This window comes from Euphorbia lathyris, chromosome 10, assembly GCF_963576675.1.
Source record: "Euphorbia lathyris chromosome 10, ddEupLath1.1, whole genome shotgun sequence".
Classification (NCBI taxonomy): domain Eukaryota; kingdom Viridiplantae; phylum Streptophyta; class Magnoliopsida; order Malpighiales; family Euphorbiaceae; genus Euphorbia; species Euphorbia lathyris.
Genome location: NC_088919.1, coordinates 14,727,404 through 14,745,280, shown reverse-complemented (window position 1 = coordinate 14,745,280; position 17,877 = coordinate 14,727,404). Strand labels below are relative to the sequence as shown.

Here is a 17,877-nt window from a genome sequence, read left to right as displayed (position 1 = left end):
AAATAATGAGAAGGGCAATATGGTCAATAGGGTGCGGTGAACCAGAATAAGGGGGCGGTATATAGTCGCTCACTTGTTTTAAAGCAATGAAAAATGGTTCGCATCATAAAGTGTATTGAAAATGGATGCGAAATGTATTCAATGCCAAATGGCATGGAATGTTATATTTATTAAATTACGGAATCAAAAGTCAATGCATTCATCTGATGACTCAAATTGATTGAACTAGATGACTTTATATATATAATAGAATAAAATTCACATCAATTAAACATAAGAATCATATATCAAAAATAAAAAATTAATCTAATACAATATTCAAAACTAAAATTAATTAATAAACAATTCAACATTACAATAAACACAAATCACACATTTCTTCCATAAACCAATTATCAACATCAACATTATTAATTCTTTTATGCTATCATCATCATCAATTTTATAGTGAAGATATATGGCTTAATACATCATTTGCCCCCTGAACTTGTCTAAAAAGCTTGATTGGCCCCCTGAACTTTCAAAGCGTCCCGATAGCCCCCTGAACTTGCAAAAAATGTTTAGTTAGCCCCCTGAACTTGCGTAAAATGTAATCATTTGATCACTCGGTCGCAAAAAAGTAAGTTAAATGCGGAATATGTATTGTACGAGTCTTAAAATGTTATTACATAATTAAAAATTAAATTAAAAATGAAGTTATTACTTGCTCAACTATACAACTTGTCTTCACTAATATTAGAACTGCATACCTCGATTTTAGTTGTTTTATTTTTTTTAAGACTCGTACAATACATCTTCCGCATTTAACTTACTTTTTTACGACCGAGTGATCAAATGATTACATTTTACGTAAGTTCAGGAGGTAACTGAACATTTTACGTAAGTTCAGGAGGCTAACTGAACATTTTATGTAAGTTCAGGGAGCTATTGGGACACTTTGAAAGTTCAGGGAGCCAATCAAGCTTTTTGGACAAGTTCAGAGGGCAAATGATGTATTAAGCCAAGATATATCAAATCGAACCAAGCAGCTTAACCGGAACAAGTGGGATTGCGGATAACCCAGCCACTTCAAACGGTTTCGTTCAATTTGATAGGCACATAAAAGTTTAGCATGAACCAAATCAGACACATTGCTGGTACGCAATCGAACCGGTCAAACCGCCTAGTGTGGTCCGGTTTCGAAAACATTGGTAGAGGCCATAACTTAGTTATGAAAGTCGATTGAGGCAATCGCCTAAGGCGAGAGGCTGCCCAAGCAATCAAGCCACCGCCTTCTGTAATGGAAGGCGGACGAAATTCAAAAGGCGACTGCCTTTCCACCGCAAGCAAGAGGCGGTTCTAAGCGAGAGGCAGCCGCCTTTGGGGCCTAAGGTGATATTTAGGTCAAAAATTGGAACAACTTTAATCAGTCCATCTCCTCCAGGCTTAATTCATCCACTTCGAACAACTTCACTTCAACTCTTCCAACAACACCGTTGATCTAAAAGGTACATACTTCAACAATTTTACTTTTCTCTCTTCTCTTATCTGTTTTAACTTCTATTTCTTTTTTTTCACAAACTAACTTCTATTTCTTCCATCTTCTTAGTTTCTTTTCTTCTTCTCTTACTTTTTGTTCTAAGTGTTATTTTACCGAAATTTTTATGATTTAAATTTTTTACAAGTTTATCATTAATTGTTGCTGGGTTGTGCAGATTTATTATTAGTTTTGTTATGTTTATTATTAGTTATTAGTTCTTAAGTATTATGCTACCTAAATTTTGCGGGCTTTTCATAAGTATTAGAAGTATGTGCAAAAAGTCAAGGCGGGGAACTCAAATGATCTCAGATATGCATGAATGATTTAATTTTTGTGTTTTACAACTTTAGAAGTTAAACTAATCAATTTGAGTTATGATTTTATTTTGTGTTTTTCTTTTTATTTTGTGTTTTTCTAATTCTTTTGTCGCCTCATGTGCGAGCCTCGCCTCGCCTCGGCTCGCCTTTCGCAACTATGGGCCATAAAAATCAAGCATGTCAAACCTCAATACATTGAGGATAAACTTCTGGTTCCCCATAATTATGTGATATATATTATGTACACCAACCAACCTTTTTACTTTTGTATTTCTTGTAACATTTAACACCTACATATTTTAGTATATTTACAACAATATACACCAAAAAAGTAACTTCTCTCCATTTAAAGAGGCATGAAAAAAGTTAGGCTACTGAGCTATATTGCATGGACATGGAAACGGAAAGAGAAGTGTCCGTGCAACATAGCTACCGAGCAATATGTAAAGAATGGCCCTCTTTCCAAATGATATTGCTTTTATGCACAAGATAACAGCTGCCCCATCCACGCGCTTTGCCTTGTTCAATTATAGACAATAACATCTGTAACAAGTCCTCGCCATCCTTTTCGGATCCCAATTCGAGGTTGGTTTGGAAAAGCGGGAGCCGAGTCGAAGGATTACTCCAGTGCTTTGTCCTCATTCCGCCACTGCCACCGCCTTTTTTCGACTGGTTTTGCCTCACCAATCCATCTGAACTACTTCCAACTATATGTACCACTCCATCTGATGTATCGACATGGATCACGCTATCCAAACCAATTCCAGACTCTATTAACCATTCTGGATCGATCGGTACACCACGAAATTCAGGCGTCCCTAACTCCACCAAACTCGGACAACTCACGATCAACATCAACCTCTCTGTAACGACAACAAACTTGCCTGCTTGTTTAAGTGATTTGCACATCACAAAAACTTCATCCTTTAGCTTCAACCCGTCATCAACATCCATAAGCACTGATGTTCCAACTGCTTCTTCTAGAGAGTACGGTCTCAGAGGAACTTCTCGACTCAGAGGCCGAGGAAGTCGGACCCTATACCGTTGAAATCCGATTTGGTATAATTTACTTCTGTTTCTGATACTTTGGGCAGTTTTGCCAGTCACCTCAAGGATACTAGCTGCTGGTCTTGCCACAAGTCCGGTCACTCCTAAAGCTATCCCTGCATCAACATCATGAACAGCAACAACTATGAATAAATAAATAAACTGATCCTAATCCAGGATTTGATCCTACTATAACAGAAAAACGGACCCTGTACATTCATCCGTTTCACCATTTGACAAAATTCCGTACCAAAAGTATGGCACTGCAGATAGTTATGAAAATAAAGCCAACTCATGCTACAAACATTTATGGTGCATTCCTAGGAAGCACCGACAAGGGTACTCGAATGGGTGCGGGTGTGGCACACGCCAATTTTTTATATTTATTTTTATATATATATATATATATATATATCATAAATAACATGGCTTAATGCATATCCAACCCCCTAAAGTTGTCCATTTTATTCATTTAACCCCCTCAACTCAAGGGACATCCTTTTAACCCCCTTAACTTACCAAAAACACTACTATTGGCCCCCTTTTTTCAAATGTTGAGCTGCACTCATTTTCGTATACAACACGCGCTCGACACGTGGCAACAAATTTTGACATGTCAGCAGTGTAAAGAAAAAGTCTAAAATACCCTCTAATAATTATAGTGAAAAGACAAAAGAACCCTCTTCTCTCCCTTACCTTCTCCTTTCTTCTCTTTCTCTTTGTGTTATGCTTTCATTTTCCAGGAATTCAAAGAACTTCTGTTTCCAAATGATTCAATCACAAATTCCAGGTTTAATTTCTCTTCTCCTTCACTTCTTCTCATTTTTATATCTCAATTTTATTTTTAGTTTTCGTTTTTACCTTTCCAAAGATCTTAACAGATTTTAACAGATTTCGATTTCCATAAGAAAAGAAGATTTTGATTTCACTAAGCCCAATGACCGAATGAACAGATTTCGCTTTCAATAACAGCTGACCGGATGAAAATCGAACTTGATTTCGATTACAGAACACAAAAAAAAACCCAGAAAAATGGAATCCGTGAAGAAGAAAAGAAACGCTGAAGACGAAGATGAAAATCCGTGAAACTCGATTTCGATTACAGAACGCGATGTGAAGAAGAGCTGCTGAAGTGAAATGAGAAGAACTGCTTTCACGCGAAGAAGAGCTGCTGAAGAATGGAATTCAGAGGAAAAGAAGAGTCGAGGAAGAAGAGAATGGAGTTTACGGATTTTTTGATTAATTGAGTATTAAATATGGGTTTTCTTTTGTTTTTTACTGTTGAAATTGATTAATTCAGGGCTTTCACGCTCCTTCAATCCGTGAAGCTCAATCATTGACCAAGTGAATGCCACGTAGGATTATGATGGTCAATAGTAGTGTTTTTGGTAAGTTAAAGGGGTTAAAAGGATGTCCCTTGAGTTGAGGGGGTTAAATGAATAAAACGGACAACTTTAGGAGGCTGGATATGTATTAAGCCTAAATAACATCTATAATAAGTCATTAATTCATCAAAAAGAAATATTTACTACTAACTGTTTAAGCTACCAAAAGATTTTGATTTCTTTTTATTTATTTGGGTTTTATTTTATTTTTTACATACCAACCCCTGGTTTTTGTAAAATTAGTATAAAAAACCCAATATTCTACTTAATTAACTCAGAACCCTGTCCCAGAAGTGTCCTCATATTAAAAAAAAAAAAGAAAAAAAGAAAAGAGGGGACACTTATTCTGGAGTGTCGGGTGCATGTCCCCAGAGTGTCAGACACTCATACGTTATCCTCCTAGAAGTGTCAGTGTTTCCCACCCTTTGACAAAATTTCGTACCATGTATGGCACTCCAGATTGTTATGAAAATAAAGCGAACTCATGGCATAAAGTACAAACATTTATGGTGCATTCATTACCTGAGACGACACCTGGAAGACCATGTTTCTCTGCTTCCTTAATTGGCGACTGAAGGAGACCTGTAAGTCCCTGATATATCGACAGGCATAACATCAAGTTAAATGATAGGTACCAAAATGTATTTGCATGACCTGATAATTCAAAAGCCCATAATATTTTATAATTCATATAATGTGCTAACTGAAACTATAGTTTTGGCTAGAGTTGAATGGTTCTAGGTACTATCGGGATTTGATGCTTTGAACTTATATATTGCACATCTATTTTCTGTTTTCCTTTATTGACATGTAACTCTCATGCTAAAATATCTGTACACAAATATGTTAACAGACATGGGAAACGTTATTTCTAAAATGCATAAGAAACGTAAACCTGGGAGAAATGTGTAAATATTAAAAATATAGGGACATATTTATAAATATTAAAAGTACAATAATTAAAAAGACTGTTTATATTCTGCCCATGATTACAACAGTGAGCAGAAAATAAAAATAAAAATTGTGGAATAGAAATTATCATCAATTTAAGAAGTTCTAGCTAAAGAGGAAGTTTCAATAAGCTAGAAACATAGTCGGATCGGAATTAGAGTTGGATTTTGTTTTCTGGCGGAACCAGAAACGAGTTTCCTATTTTCAATATTTACGGAAACGCGCACGGAAACTGTCTTACTGGTTTCCAGGAGTTTCCAAGGAAACACTACTAAAGAGGAGTTTATACCAAGGAAAGCTAGTAAATCAAATAAGTCGCGTTTCATTAACAACTTGCTTGATAAACCAAGGACTGTCAGCATGGAAGAATTTTACATTTGAAGAATTTTTTTACCTCCAAGACTTCATTTATTACACCTTTACTTTGTGAAGGTATGCCTTTCCGTTGTTTTTCCATCCTTGATTGGTCATCAAACGTAAATGCAACAATCCCCTACAAAGGCATTACAAATCAGTATCCATGGATCCACCGTTATACACACACGCGCACACACCCTAGTCACTGGAGAATAATCAGATATAGAGATACCTTGTGTGCAGCTTTACTGAATTGGGTGGTAGCATCACTTAAAGCATAAACTGTGTTGCTCAGAAGACTAGTGGTGCCTTGTGCCATGCCTGTAATTAGTCCGGTAGGACTCTGCAAAAAAAATAGAAAGCTTACAGTATAATGCCTACAGAGGCAATACAAATACAATAAAAAATGAAGCCTTACCTGCAAAATGCTTTTCGCTGGAACAGATAAAAAATCTCTGATACCAAGTCCCAAACTCCTTGCAAATCCCATAGGATTACCTATAACACCAGCAGAACCAAAGATCTGCAAATTGCAGGTTTCTCACATGTAAGGAACACAATGGGCACGTTGGTTTGAACATAAGTTGTTAACTTACTTTCACCAACCAGGTATTGAAGTTAACAAATGAACAAATCACAATGTGGCCAAATAATGATATTTGTAATGGCTAGTCGGTTGATAGCAAATCTTATAAGGATAGAAAAGGAATTGATCTAACCGAACCAGCTAAAATAATTATAGTCTTCACCTTGTACATCTCATGAAGAAGTTGACGAGCATAATGCCTGATGAGTATATCCTGCATAGACTCCCAACTAGCCATCTGATGTGCAATTGTCAATTGTTTGAGATTAATTCGTGCTCCCTCAACATCCGCAAGAGCCATTAGACCTCTCTGGAATTATTTATAGTTGTGAATAAAAAAATGCAGATCAGAGCTCAATTTGCAGATGTAAGAACGTCATAATTTTGATAGACATTTGCACAAGAATGTGAGAAATGCAACATGTGATTTATCTTATGCATTTTCTCCCATTTTCAAGGCATGCATAATTTTAATATTTTATCAAGGGAGGTTCCAATTTGCCCCAAACATTTTTGGCAAAGTGCATATATACCGCTCACATAAGAAATGACACTATTTTTCCCTCAACGTTTCCTCGAGTAATTTGGACCCAGGTAACAGTCCCGTTTATGGGTTCCATTACCTGCACCTAACATTGCTCCTATTTCAAAACGTTGAGCCCAAAATTTTACTATTTTTTAAGTTAGGGTATTATCTGCACTTCCCAAAAACGTCAGAGGAATTTTTTTGAACCTTATCCTTTTTTCTTATCAAAATGAGGTACATGATAAGAAGCTAAAATTCGTCTCTATTTTTCTTATCAAAATTAGGTATTGAAGTATAAAATTTGAAGAAGGGAGTCCCATGAAGCAAGTTCAGACAATAATATTCAAAGAAAAATGCTCAAAATCAATAGAATCTAAAAAAAATAAAAGAACTTATATAATAGTTATCAATGACACTTAACAAATGGAAGGGAAGGGAAGGAAACATACATGGATAACTGAATCTCCGGATGTTAGAAAGCCATTTCTAAGTATCCATGGAGAGCTGGAAAAGCTGTGAGAATAATAAAGAGCATGGTTATGTTTGACTTAACAATACATTAAGTATAGCAAAAAAAATAAAGCCATTGACACACCTGAAAGTAAATTTAATGGGTGCTAAGTCAAACAGTTCCACGTAAATTTTTTTTTGTCTTCTGGCCAGAAGGTAAATTTTTTGCCAAGGTGCTCCAATTGGAACAACTGAAGGCAGAGACAAACTGTATAGTCGATTTTTACTGAATTCAAACAAATCGACTCCATGCAGTTGCCTTTCTCCATTTCTGACACTTTCATAAGTCTGGATGTGCGTAAAACCCACATTGTGTATATGAGGATAAAATGCTAGGTCTGAAATTGGAACAGTTTTGCTATGGAAGCTTGAAGAAACAGATTTAAAGAAGTCTAGCAAGCCTAATATAAGTTCCTGCTCAAGCTCAAGACGAAAATTTGCCACACTGCAAATATTTAACACATTATGATTAGCACCAGAGGTATTGATTCAACCAAATGATTCAATGAATGATAGATACCTTAAGTTTATATACTCAAATGAAACCAAGGATGCATCTTTCTTCTTCCATGTTGATATGGCCAGATAGACTACAGGTTCGCTTTTAACTTTTGCGACATCATCCTTGACTCTTTGGCTGGCTGCATTCTTTCTGTATTCTGGATTAAAAGAAAGAACAACAGGATATGGTGTTGCACGCAACTGGTTATCTATTTGTAACGAAGACATTTGAAATGAAAGCTTTTGTTGATCAAGACTCTGAAGAAGATCAAGAGCAACATCATTTGCACAGGCAAAAAGCAGTTCCTAACAGTGAGAACAAGCTTGAGTTAGTAACATGATCAGCAAATTAACCAGAACATATATATATATATATATATATATATATATACAACTTCATCGATTTACCTGTGGATAAGCATTAACCACGGAGATACCAATGCTTGAAATAGCAAGAGAAAACTTCTCTGTGTAATCAACAAAGTGGTCTTGTTTCTGCTCGTATTTACTGTTCACTCGAAACAGAGAGGGAGATGGGTTTTTCAGATCTTTCAAGTCATGGTACTCCGTATCAACAATGCTAAGAACCTGAGAAATGGAATTATTATGAGATATTTAAAATGCAAATACCAAAGTATCTCACACCCAAAGTATCAGCAGCGAACCTTAGTTACTCCGTCAGCATAAGAAGATAAAATCAATGTTCTTTCTGGTTTCTGAAATGGGAAAAACATTCAAACTTAGCTCATAAAAAAGTAACTTCTCCTTGATGAACACATCAGAACCAACTGTCATCAAATATCAAAGTTACAAGGTTTACTAACAGCCTTATATAAGTATCTTTTCTCATAAATGCACATTTTTGTCATTCTCTCACAACTTGATGCTATTTTGGTAATATATATTGCGTAGATAGCGTCATGAAAAGAGGTGCTCCCAGTCTTGCTTTCTTTCTTAAGACAATTAGGGGTGTTTGGTTGGGTTAAAGAAATATCAAGAAATCGGAATAGAAATGAAAAATTCCCATTCGTAATGTTTGTTTAACCAATTCTAGGTATGGAATTGGATTGTAATTCCTTCAAATGATGGAATTAGTCATTCCCCCATACACCCATGGTAATCACAAATGTTTCCGTTGGAATCAAATTTAATTGCAGTTATTTTTCACTTCCACTTCTCTCCACGTTGTCTTTCTTTATTTTTTATTTGATAAACCACGTAAATTGTTAAGGAATTCAACATTAAATATTTTATATATATAATATTGGTTTTGAGGGAAGGGGATGAAATTACTGGCATTTATTCTATGTTCTGGGTTTCTTATTATTTTAATATAATCATTATTATTGTTTTAAAAATATATATCTAATTTATCATATATATATATATATATATATATAGGTGCCTTCTATGGTTACTTTGTTTTTGACAAAGTACCATTACTTGGTGTGTTTTCACCATTGGATGATGGAGCATAAAATTAATCTAATGGTGAAAACACACAAAGTAAGACTTACTTTGTAAAAAAACAAAGTAACCATAGCCTTTACCATATATATATATAGTTTGGCGTTGATTCTGATTCCATCCATTATAGAACAAAACAGCATTAAAAGAATTCGATTCCGTTTTCAGATATAACCAAACAACATAAATAAATAGTCATTTCCATTCCGATTCCAAAGTTTAAACCATACGTCCCCTTATATTCCTCCAGAAAAATAAGTTGGTTTACTTTCTGAAATTTGTAACAGCCCATAAGGTTTACTTTTCAAATCACTAGACATGCTGGGGTGTCAAACAAAATATTCAAAAAGATTGAGAATGGTGAAAATTTCACAGCTGCATACTTTTTGCTTTTGTATGATATGAAAGTTAGTTTCTATTTCAACTTCCATATAAAATAATTTATCTCGACAAAACTTTATATAATTGTCCTTTCTGTTATGTTCACGTCAAAATTTTATTGAAGCTTCATGCCAAAAGAAAGGAAAGAAAAACATGGCATCAACATTCAAATGGTGCTCTAAGATAAATAATAAAAATGCAGAAATTTTCTCAAACACGTGATCGACATGCAAAAGAAATGCCTACCCAGCCTAGCACAATTCCCTCAGATTTTTATTTTCTTTGCGTGGTACTAGTACATAAATTTCTACCTCTAAAGTTTTTCTAACCACCAAGATTGTTGAATCATCTATAACCCGCAAAAATTGATGTATGGAAATACTTCAAAGCAAATCAATGTATTGCCTTCCACTTTCTTGAAATAACTAGGACTACTGCAGCAAAATAAGGACCAAAACTTTGTACCTCAAAAGTTGACTTTAAGTGTACTGGTGAATACTCTCTTAGATCATCAAGAGCATACAACCCTATAATGCGTTCTCCAGGCACCTTATTCACAAAAGAAAAGAAGAGACTGTAACAAGCAACAAAAGGTATACAACATCTGCGAATTGAAAAAGGTGTGTATACCTCAACAGTCAGACGATGAGGATAGTAGGGTTCATCCCACGCATAGGGGCAAGAAGAGTACATTTGAATGGTAGTGTCAAATGTTTCACACCTTTGCTGGTAAATCCGTAACCTCTGTATAGTAAAGTAAGGAATAATTAATTAGTATGATCTCTTTGGAATCTATGACCCCAAAAAAACAAAAACGTTTTTTTACTATTGTGGTTCTAGAGAATTTGGCATTTGTAACCAATTTTCAGGTATACGCTGAAGGTAAATTCAAATGGAAACATAAAGCCTAGAACAAGAAATTCCCAATTAGTATACTAGAATTACACTGTAGTACAAAATCAACAATGTTTTTACAAATCTATTTTAATAGGCAAATAAAATATGTGACGTCAAGTGCAATTAGCATATAAATGCTCAAGGTCAAATCAGTTTGCATGCTATACGCTTTACAAGCTACACGAAGAGATGGAAACTAATAAGCCACTGAAAAAAAGGTTAAAATCCAAAAAGGCTTAACTTGATAGGTAAAGTTTCAATAATAATTTTCATTATCTCTAACATCCGCATGTATGTGAAACCTCTTGGTTTTCAAACTTGACAAGCACAAACCTACTCTATACTTTGCTGAAACTTAGTTAATAAAAATGCAAGCCAAGATTCAAACTCTCGACCTCTGGCACTAAATTGATACCATGTCAAGAAACCATTCAACCAAAAGGTGATAGGTAAGCTTATAAGAATGGTTTTCATCATAGTTGTGAAAGGCGCAGTAAGGGCAAGGATCAGGTGCGCGCCTGAGCGACACAAGGCGCACCAAAATAAAATAACATATAAAACTATAAATAACAAATAACATTTCTAAAATGACACAAATAATAACAATCTTAATCCTAAAATGCATGAGATAAATTCTAATTACCTACAAAAACATGATTATAATTCATAATAAAATTTAAATCTAAAGACCAAAGTTCAACTTCAACTAAACACTAAGTTAACAACTAATAGTCTAATAATAACTACTTTTCCTAAGCAAAGCAAGACTAAACTCTTTAGTCTTTATAGTCCCTATCCAACATCAATGGAGGAGAAGCTGCTAAGTGTTTTGGGTTTTATGTCCTTTAGAATCGCAGCTCATCTCTTTCCTTTCCTTTTTTTTTCCTTTTTCTAACTTAATCCGAGCCCATCATACAGACTTTCTATGGCTGTGATTAGAAGCTTAAAAACCCTAAAAAACCCTACAGCCTAGGTGGGGCCCACTCAAGGCACGTGTCTGGCTGATATCGCCCGCCTCACACACACACACAGAGGCGCTGAATGCTGAGTCTTGCCTCAGGCGCGCACGAGGTGGGCCTTTAACAACTATGGTTTTCATTATCTTTAACAAGGTGGAAAGGCACTTCAATAATAGAAACCATATCTGGATAACTCATCGTTATTTTATTTTATTTTCTTGCAGGCCTAACGAAGCATTATTCAAAATGATCATGATGGAACTTAAGAGCGGTGGATTTTCTGCCAAGAGTATATGTTAAAGAGAATACAGCTAAAAGATAAGTCTCAAACGACTTTATAATTCCCCACAAATTCAAGCAAACTGAGGAGATCATGCCTCTATATTTGTTGGCAAAGGAGGAACAATGTTTTGGCCCAAAGTCTGATCGAATTATGGGTCGATTGGTGAGAAGACTCCAATCAAAATCAGAACTATTCTTCTTCGAGTTTCTGCTTTTGGTACCTATGATTGCTACTACTTGAGGATAATTAGAGAAAACCTCAAATCTCTGTATTTTTTATGAAAAGGAACTTAAACACTGCCCCTTTAAAACTTCATTAGATAAAAGGAATTAAATAAACTGCCGGCCTGAACTGCCAAATAACCAACTAAAGTTGGAGGACTTAAAACCAAAACACACTTAAATAAACCACACGCAGTTAAATTAGAATTAAATAAATAACAACCTTTGGTCTAGGAAATGTTCAATTTCTTGCTGCCATGAATGCAACGGCTGTATACTTGAAGAGGCTTAGGCTTTGGGTCTATAACAAACAACATGGTATACTTTTTCTGCCAATTTCCATGCACAGAGGGTGATGGAAGGCTAGATTTTTGGCTTAAGTGGTCATAATTTTTCATCATTTGCTGCTTGTAAGTCTTCCACAACAAGGGATATTTCATGTTTTCCAGCTTTGCTATGACTTTCTTTTTGTCTTTCTTATCATATTAGAATCTTATTTGAGCACTCGCCCATTTTCATCTTATTATTACCATCATAAAACCCCAAAATCACAAACCATACGAACTGTGCAAAGTCATAATAATGAAAAACTCATATTTTGTCGATAGGTTCCATCCAAATGGTTTTTGATTTGGTTCTACTAATAGAAAACAAATTAATCATCGGTTATAGATTCGGTTCTACTGCAGAAAACAAATTAATCACCAGAATCTTAGAGGAGCTCAAATTAACACAATAAATTCTGTACCAATAATTTTGTAAATCGCTGTATGATGAAATGATTAAAGAATTACCAACCTCCTTGGAGAAGTTATCAATCCTGTATGGCATAAAGCCTGTGTCGTCATCTGATAAGAGAATCAGATTTGTCCCTGAATTTCCATGGAGGCTTCCAATGACTTTTTCATCCCCAATGGAAACATCAGCATTCTGTATCTCCACCCTTATCATATTTACCGAACCAGAGATATAGTTCCTCATTTTAACTTGTGTATCACCAAGACGATCTGGCAAGAAGCTGCCTGACCATTGCCAACCAGGTTCATTAAATCGAACAGAAACCAACAAGTCCCTACAATATGGAGAAAAATATAAGAAAGAAGATGGGTATTACAATCAACTGCCACCAGCACAAAAGAGACTTAACAAAATAATATTGGAAGTATTATTGCCCATACTATGATGAAAGACAAAACAAAGGACAAACATTAAGTGAATGCCATAGTTTCTCAAAAAAAAAATGTTCTTTTTGTTTTCCTCATCTTAACAGTTTAGAATAGTCATTCCATGACATCCATATATTTTACAATTAGCCTCTTCTAGAAACTTGCTTCCATAAGGTCGTAAAGGGCCATGGCAGTTTGTTAGAGCAATTAATTATAATGTTCATTAGGCCATTTCCACATCAAAGATTGCAACAGTACACAGTAGTGTATGTAGAAATTACAAACAGGTAGAGCACCTTGTTCTGTCTGTCCAGTGAAGATGAGAATGCTCTCCAATGCCCAATTGCACAAAAACGTCAGTTCCTTTCTGCTTAAAACATAAATCTCTTCTGCATGCATTGCTAATTACATATCTGTGGAAAGAAAAGAATAATAAAATCAGTAAAGCAACCTCATTCAAATATGCCACAAGTCTGATATTAAGTATAAAGGCTTGTTCCAATAACCGAAAATTGTTACCTGGGCTGGAACGTAATGGCTTGTGTCCTCCCTGCAAATGGCCCCGCAAGAGCACTAGAGGTCACAGATATGATAAATGCAGAATATGGCAATGACTGGGGAATAAGTACAGTGCTTGACCCTGTAGTTGGAACAAGAAGAAATGGTTCGGACCATGAAGAATTTGCTTGTCCTTCTCTGCCACGTTCAGGCAAGCACCTTACTCTGACCATAACTTCACTCAGAGAAGATATGGCAGGAGAATACATGTAAGCTCTAAGCTTTCCATATCCAGTATCAACAATGCCAGAACTTCTTGAAGTTGATTCAACAGTTGAAGACATACTCCTTGAAGCTTTGTGACCAACTAAATCATGATTTTGTGATTTCTCATGGAAAGATTTGCAGAAACCAGATAAAACCACAGGCTTGTACATAAATCTATCCACATGGGGATCAGCATTTTTCCTGGAGAAGACAATGTGATTGTCCACAAATGAACTTCTTGGATCAGCATTTTGAGTATCTAGAACACACGAATCCCAGTTAGCAGATAAAAGGCTGAGACCATCTTTTCTGTCTTGCAAAAGCTCCTGTTCAACTAAGTAACAGGATGGAATGCTATAGTGGAATCCTTTTATTTCTCCATCAGATTCTGAAATATTGAGAGGAAGACCCGTACAGTTGTATAATAAAAATGGCACGTAAATGAAGATCTTTCGCACACCAGAGAATGCATCCATTGTCTTTTCCATAGTAACATAGAGTGGACCTAGAAGCATACAATGTAAATAATGTCATAAAAAATATGTCAACATACAATTAACCAAAGAAACCAGTAAGACAGATTATATACCACAATCAGATATGGGGTTGAAGGTCATAGTCTCAATCAAAGAGAACTTTGTTCCACTATACTTGGCCATTGCACTGAATGTTTCTGCACGTGGAAATTTCACAGAAGAAGCTTTGCAACCTTGCATACAGAACTTCAGATCTAGATCATGTGAAGGATCAACATGATGAAACGAAGTTTCAACCTGAAAATTACATTTTCCACATGTTTGGTGTTGAAATGATTGAATCAGTCAAAATGAAAGAGGTAATGTACTTCAAATATCAAGCATCTAATTCATCTCTATGAATTTTGATTACAAACCTTTGAAAGAACTTCCGTACACATAACCCCACCACTTTCAACGGTTACTGATACTGCATCTGGAAGGTAGCTGGTTAGTACCAGTGGACTACTTAAGGTCACTTGATGAATTAGCCGTTGCTTGGACTGCTTCCTATCATTATTGCAACTCTCAGTGGATTGCTTTGAAGTACTACTAGGATAAGGAGATGGACCTTTCTCTGTCTTGCAACTTAAAGGGACACTAACATTTTGCACTGAAATGCAACACCGAAATGGATCGCTGCTGGGATGCGACGGATAACAAACAAAAGATCTAAGAATACCAGTATTCATTTCCTGAGAAAGAATATTTGAGAGGTCATGCACTTCACTCCACAAATAAGAACTCCCAAGTGGATGCCACCTTAAACGACCTGCTTCAGCCAAATGCAAAGGAAGTGGAACCTCTTGTCCAGGATATATTGGATCTAGGATCTGAAATAACGAAATATCTTGGATATTGAGGAAATATAAAACCACAAATCCAAAGTTGAAATTTTTAGGAAAATTTTCTTTTAGTTCATACCTTTGGGGCTAGTCCAAAAGGAATATCAAACCTTAATTCCAGTGGCACTGATGTTAAATTTGAAACTATGACCTAAATCATGAAAAGTAGCATATAAGTAATATAGGTTATGCCATAATAAATGAGAACTTAGCATATAAATCATATAGATGATGAGAACAAAAGCTCCTCAAAAAAACCATACATACAGTTGAGTACAATCGCAATAATTTGCTGTAACGCTGCATTGAAACATCAAACACAACAGGAACAGAAAATCCACTGTTTGCATTAGATCTAACATTTCCTTCGCCATTTCTAGCCAATTTAGAAAGATCCCCTCTTTTCTCAACTTCAACTTTGTTTGAAGCCTTTGAAAAATCAACCTCAAAACAAGTAAGTCCTACAAAATCCATTGAAACAGAAGCAGAAGGCAAAGACATTCCTTCAAGTTGAATGCACATAAAATGATGAACAACTCCACTTGACTGTCTCTCGTTGAGCCTGTCAGAAGAATCAGCAGGTCTGAACCGGAACAGTTGCTTCTCAGGAGTTTCATTCAGATATATAGGAACGGAAGCACCTGGTTGAACTGTTACTCCATCCTCCATTTCTGAGGCACCTAACTCGTCAGCATTGACCAGCTCTTGGAAAACATGGTATACAAGGGGCAAAGAAGTCAGATTTTGAAGAATATAGGGAGCATATCTTCCTCCACCTGTAGTTTCTATAATCTGAGAATTCAATGATTTCTCATTTTCACAGCAATCAGCTGGTTCCATAGGATGTTGAGCATCTTGAACCATTTCAACTGTCCTGGAAACACACTTTGAGTGGAAAACAGGAGTTAGTGAGTTTTTCATTGTTTCATTAAGAAAAAAGATGTAAACATGCATTTTTAGAGCCAATTATGATACACTTAACTTTGAACTCGTCCTGCTTTACATATAAGTCAGGAAAAGATTGTTTTGATCAAACCATAGATTCATGTCTGTGAAAAATAAGACATCAATAAAAATCCACTAAGACAAGCTTTGGCATACATACACCACGATCTTTTGGAGCAAATGAGAGAACTGTCAACATAAACACAACCATTTCTTACAGTAAGATGCCAAGCTGAAAGATCTTTTGCTAAATGCCTCTCATTAAGCCTATCAGTATCTCTCTAATCAATTTGATGAACTTCAAACTAGATGTACATTCGAAATGCAATCTATCTCAAGAGGCATCCTTGCGTAATTCAAAAGGTAAAGTGGTAAGCATGTAATAAAATTTTACCTCAATAAGAGATTCTGTAACATTCAAGTTAAGTGGTGCAGTCGACGAGAGATTGATATCTGTGATGATGGAACTGTTTAGGAGAGTACTCATTTTATGTCTTCTAAATAAACTTATTTGAAACTTCCAAGGCTCGAGGAATGGCTCCCAAACGACCTACAAGTATACATGTAAAGCAAAGAATAATAATTTATTGTCAAAAATAGAAGAATTGCACTAATGCTACCTTTAGTAATATACCTTCTGAAAGTTATTATAATTCACTTCAAGGTCACTCGCCATTCTGCTCTCCAAACTACTTCCAGCATTGACAACATGTAAAAAGAAGTTTCTCATGAGAATTTCCAGGAGAGGTATACCGCAGCTCCACTACATGATAATAGAGAAAAGTTAGCAATAAATAAATGTAGAATAATTTTTAAGGAGGTGGAGTCACAGCCACATAATGGCTGGACTATTTTATCAGTCTTCAGCATATCTTTCAGATATATACCAGCGAATAGAGGTGGTTTCAGGGAGGGACAGAATTTGGAAGATCAACGTTATTTGGGTGACTTTGCTAGATTTCAAACTTTTAGTATGTCTCAACTAATTTTAAGAAATGAAATAATTTATCAGAAGGAAACAGTTGCCAATCATGCTTCCAAAATTTAATTGACAAAAATAAAAAATAAAAAGTAGTTGCAAAAATGGACCACCACCGCGTTAAATGGAGAGTTAGTCACCAAGTAATGAAATTTTCTCATGTATGCATCTACAAAACAATGCAATTCTTGAAATGATACCAATTCAAATATCTTTGAATTAACCCTTTCCTTTACTGAGGAAGCTAAATGACATTCTTCCTCAATGCCACTCTTCTTTCTTGATCAATAATAAAGCAAATGAGAAAACAATAGAAGGCCTTCTTATTAGTATAGATTGAAAAAAATCTTGTACACATCTCAAGTTGCTAAGAAAGCAGGTCTTTGAACACTGAATGTATCAACTGATGGAAACTAAGTTGTAAAAGAAACATAAGAGAGAATAAACTATTATATTATCAAAACCTTGCAGGCTTTGCCTTTTAATGATATGATATACCTAATGCCTTTTATTTCTCAAAGAAAGAGGGTGAGCGAAAATGTTCAGGACATATAATAGAGAAACTATAAGCAATTTAAAAAACTATAAGTATTTTCAAAACTATAGTTTTCTTATTTCAAAAACTATAAGTAATTCCAAATTAACACAATTTAAAATAACAAGCAAATGTTAACTTATAAAAAAATATCTTATTAATATTATTTATATAAAATATAATTTCGGAGATTTTTCGGGGATCCCCATGGGGTTTTGTT

The 17,877-nt window shown here is 35.3% G+C and overlaps 1 protein-coding gene across 9 annotated transcripts in view; it reads right to left on the bottom strand.

The window, feature by feature from the left end:
* Positions 1 to 2,026: 2,026 nt before the first annotated feature.
* The window catches only part of LOC136208457 (uncharacterized), a 39,095-nt gene continuing 23,244 nt past the window's right edge, over positions 2,027 to 17,877 (bottom strand). For 7 of the 9 annotated variants that reach the window (XM_065999353.1, XM_065999354.1, XM_065999349.1 and 4 more), the window contains 22 exons: positions 16,778 to 16,906; positions 16,538 to 16,693; positions 15,466 to 16,083; positions 15,278 to 15,349; positions 14,731 to 15,186; positions 14,428 to 14,611; positions 13,593 to 14,343; positions 13,370 to 13,486; positions 12,706 to 12,979; positions 10,178 to 10,291; positions 10,013 to 10,096; positions 8,365 to 8,415; positions 8,108 to 8,287; positions 7,719 to 8,005; positions 7,284 to 7,643; positions 7,138 to 7,201; positions 6,326 to 6,472; positions 5,995 to 6,099; positions 5,809 to 5,919; positions 5,614 to 5,712; positions 4,791 to 4,860; positions 2,027 to 2,999 (listed from right to left, as the gene is read on the bottom strand). In XM_065999353.1, coding sequence (XP_065855425.1) covers positions 2,266 to 2,999; positions 4,791 to 4,860; positions 5,614 to 5,712; positions 5,809 to 5,919; positions 5,995 to 6,099; positions 6,326 to 6,472; positions 7,138 to 7,201; positions 7,284 to 7,643; positions 7,719 to 8,005; positions 8,108 to 8,287; positions 8,365 to 8,415; positions 10,013 to 10,096; positions 10,178 to 10,291; positions 12,706 to 12,979; positions 13,370 to 13,486; positions 13,593 to 14,343; positions 14,428 to 14,611; positions 14,731 to 15,186; positions 15,278 to 15,349; positions 15,466 to 16,083; positions 16,538 to 16,693; positions 16,778 to 16,906 — 5,163 coding nt within the window. In that variant the 3' untranslated portion in view covers positions 2,027 to 2,265. The remainder of the gene's footprint in view (positions 3,000 to 4,790; positions 4,861 to 5,613; positions 5,713 to 5,808; positions 5,920 to 5,994; positions 6,100 to 6,325; positions 6,473 to 7,137; positions 7,202 to 7,283; positions 7,644 to 7,718; positions 8,006 to 8,107; positions 8,288 to 8,364; positions 8,416 to 10,012; positions 10,097 to 10,177; positions 10,292 to 12,705; positions 12,980 to 13,369; positions 13,487 to 13,592; positions 14,344 to 14,427; positions 14,612 to 14,730; positions 15,187 to 15,277; positions 15,350 to 15,465; positions 16,084 to 16,537; positions 16,694 to 16,777; positions 16,907 to 17,877) is intronic. The other 2 variants (XM_065999356.1, XM_065999357.1) reach the window with 1 other exon arrangement.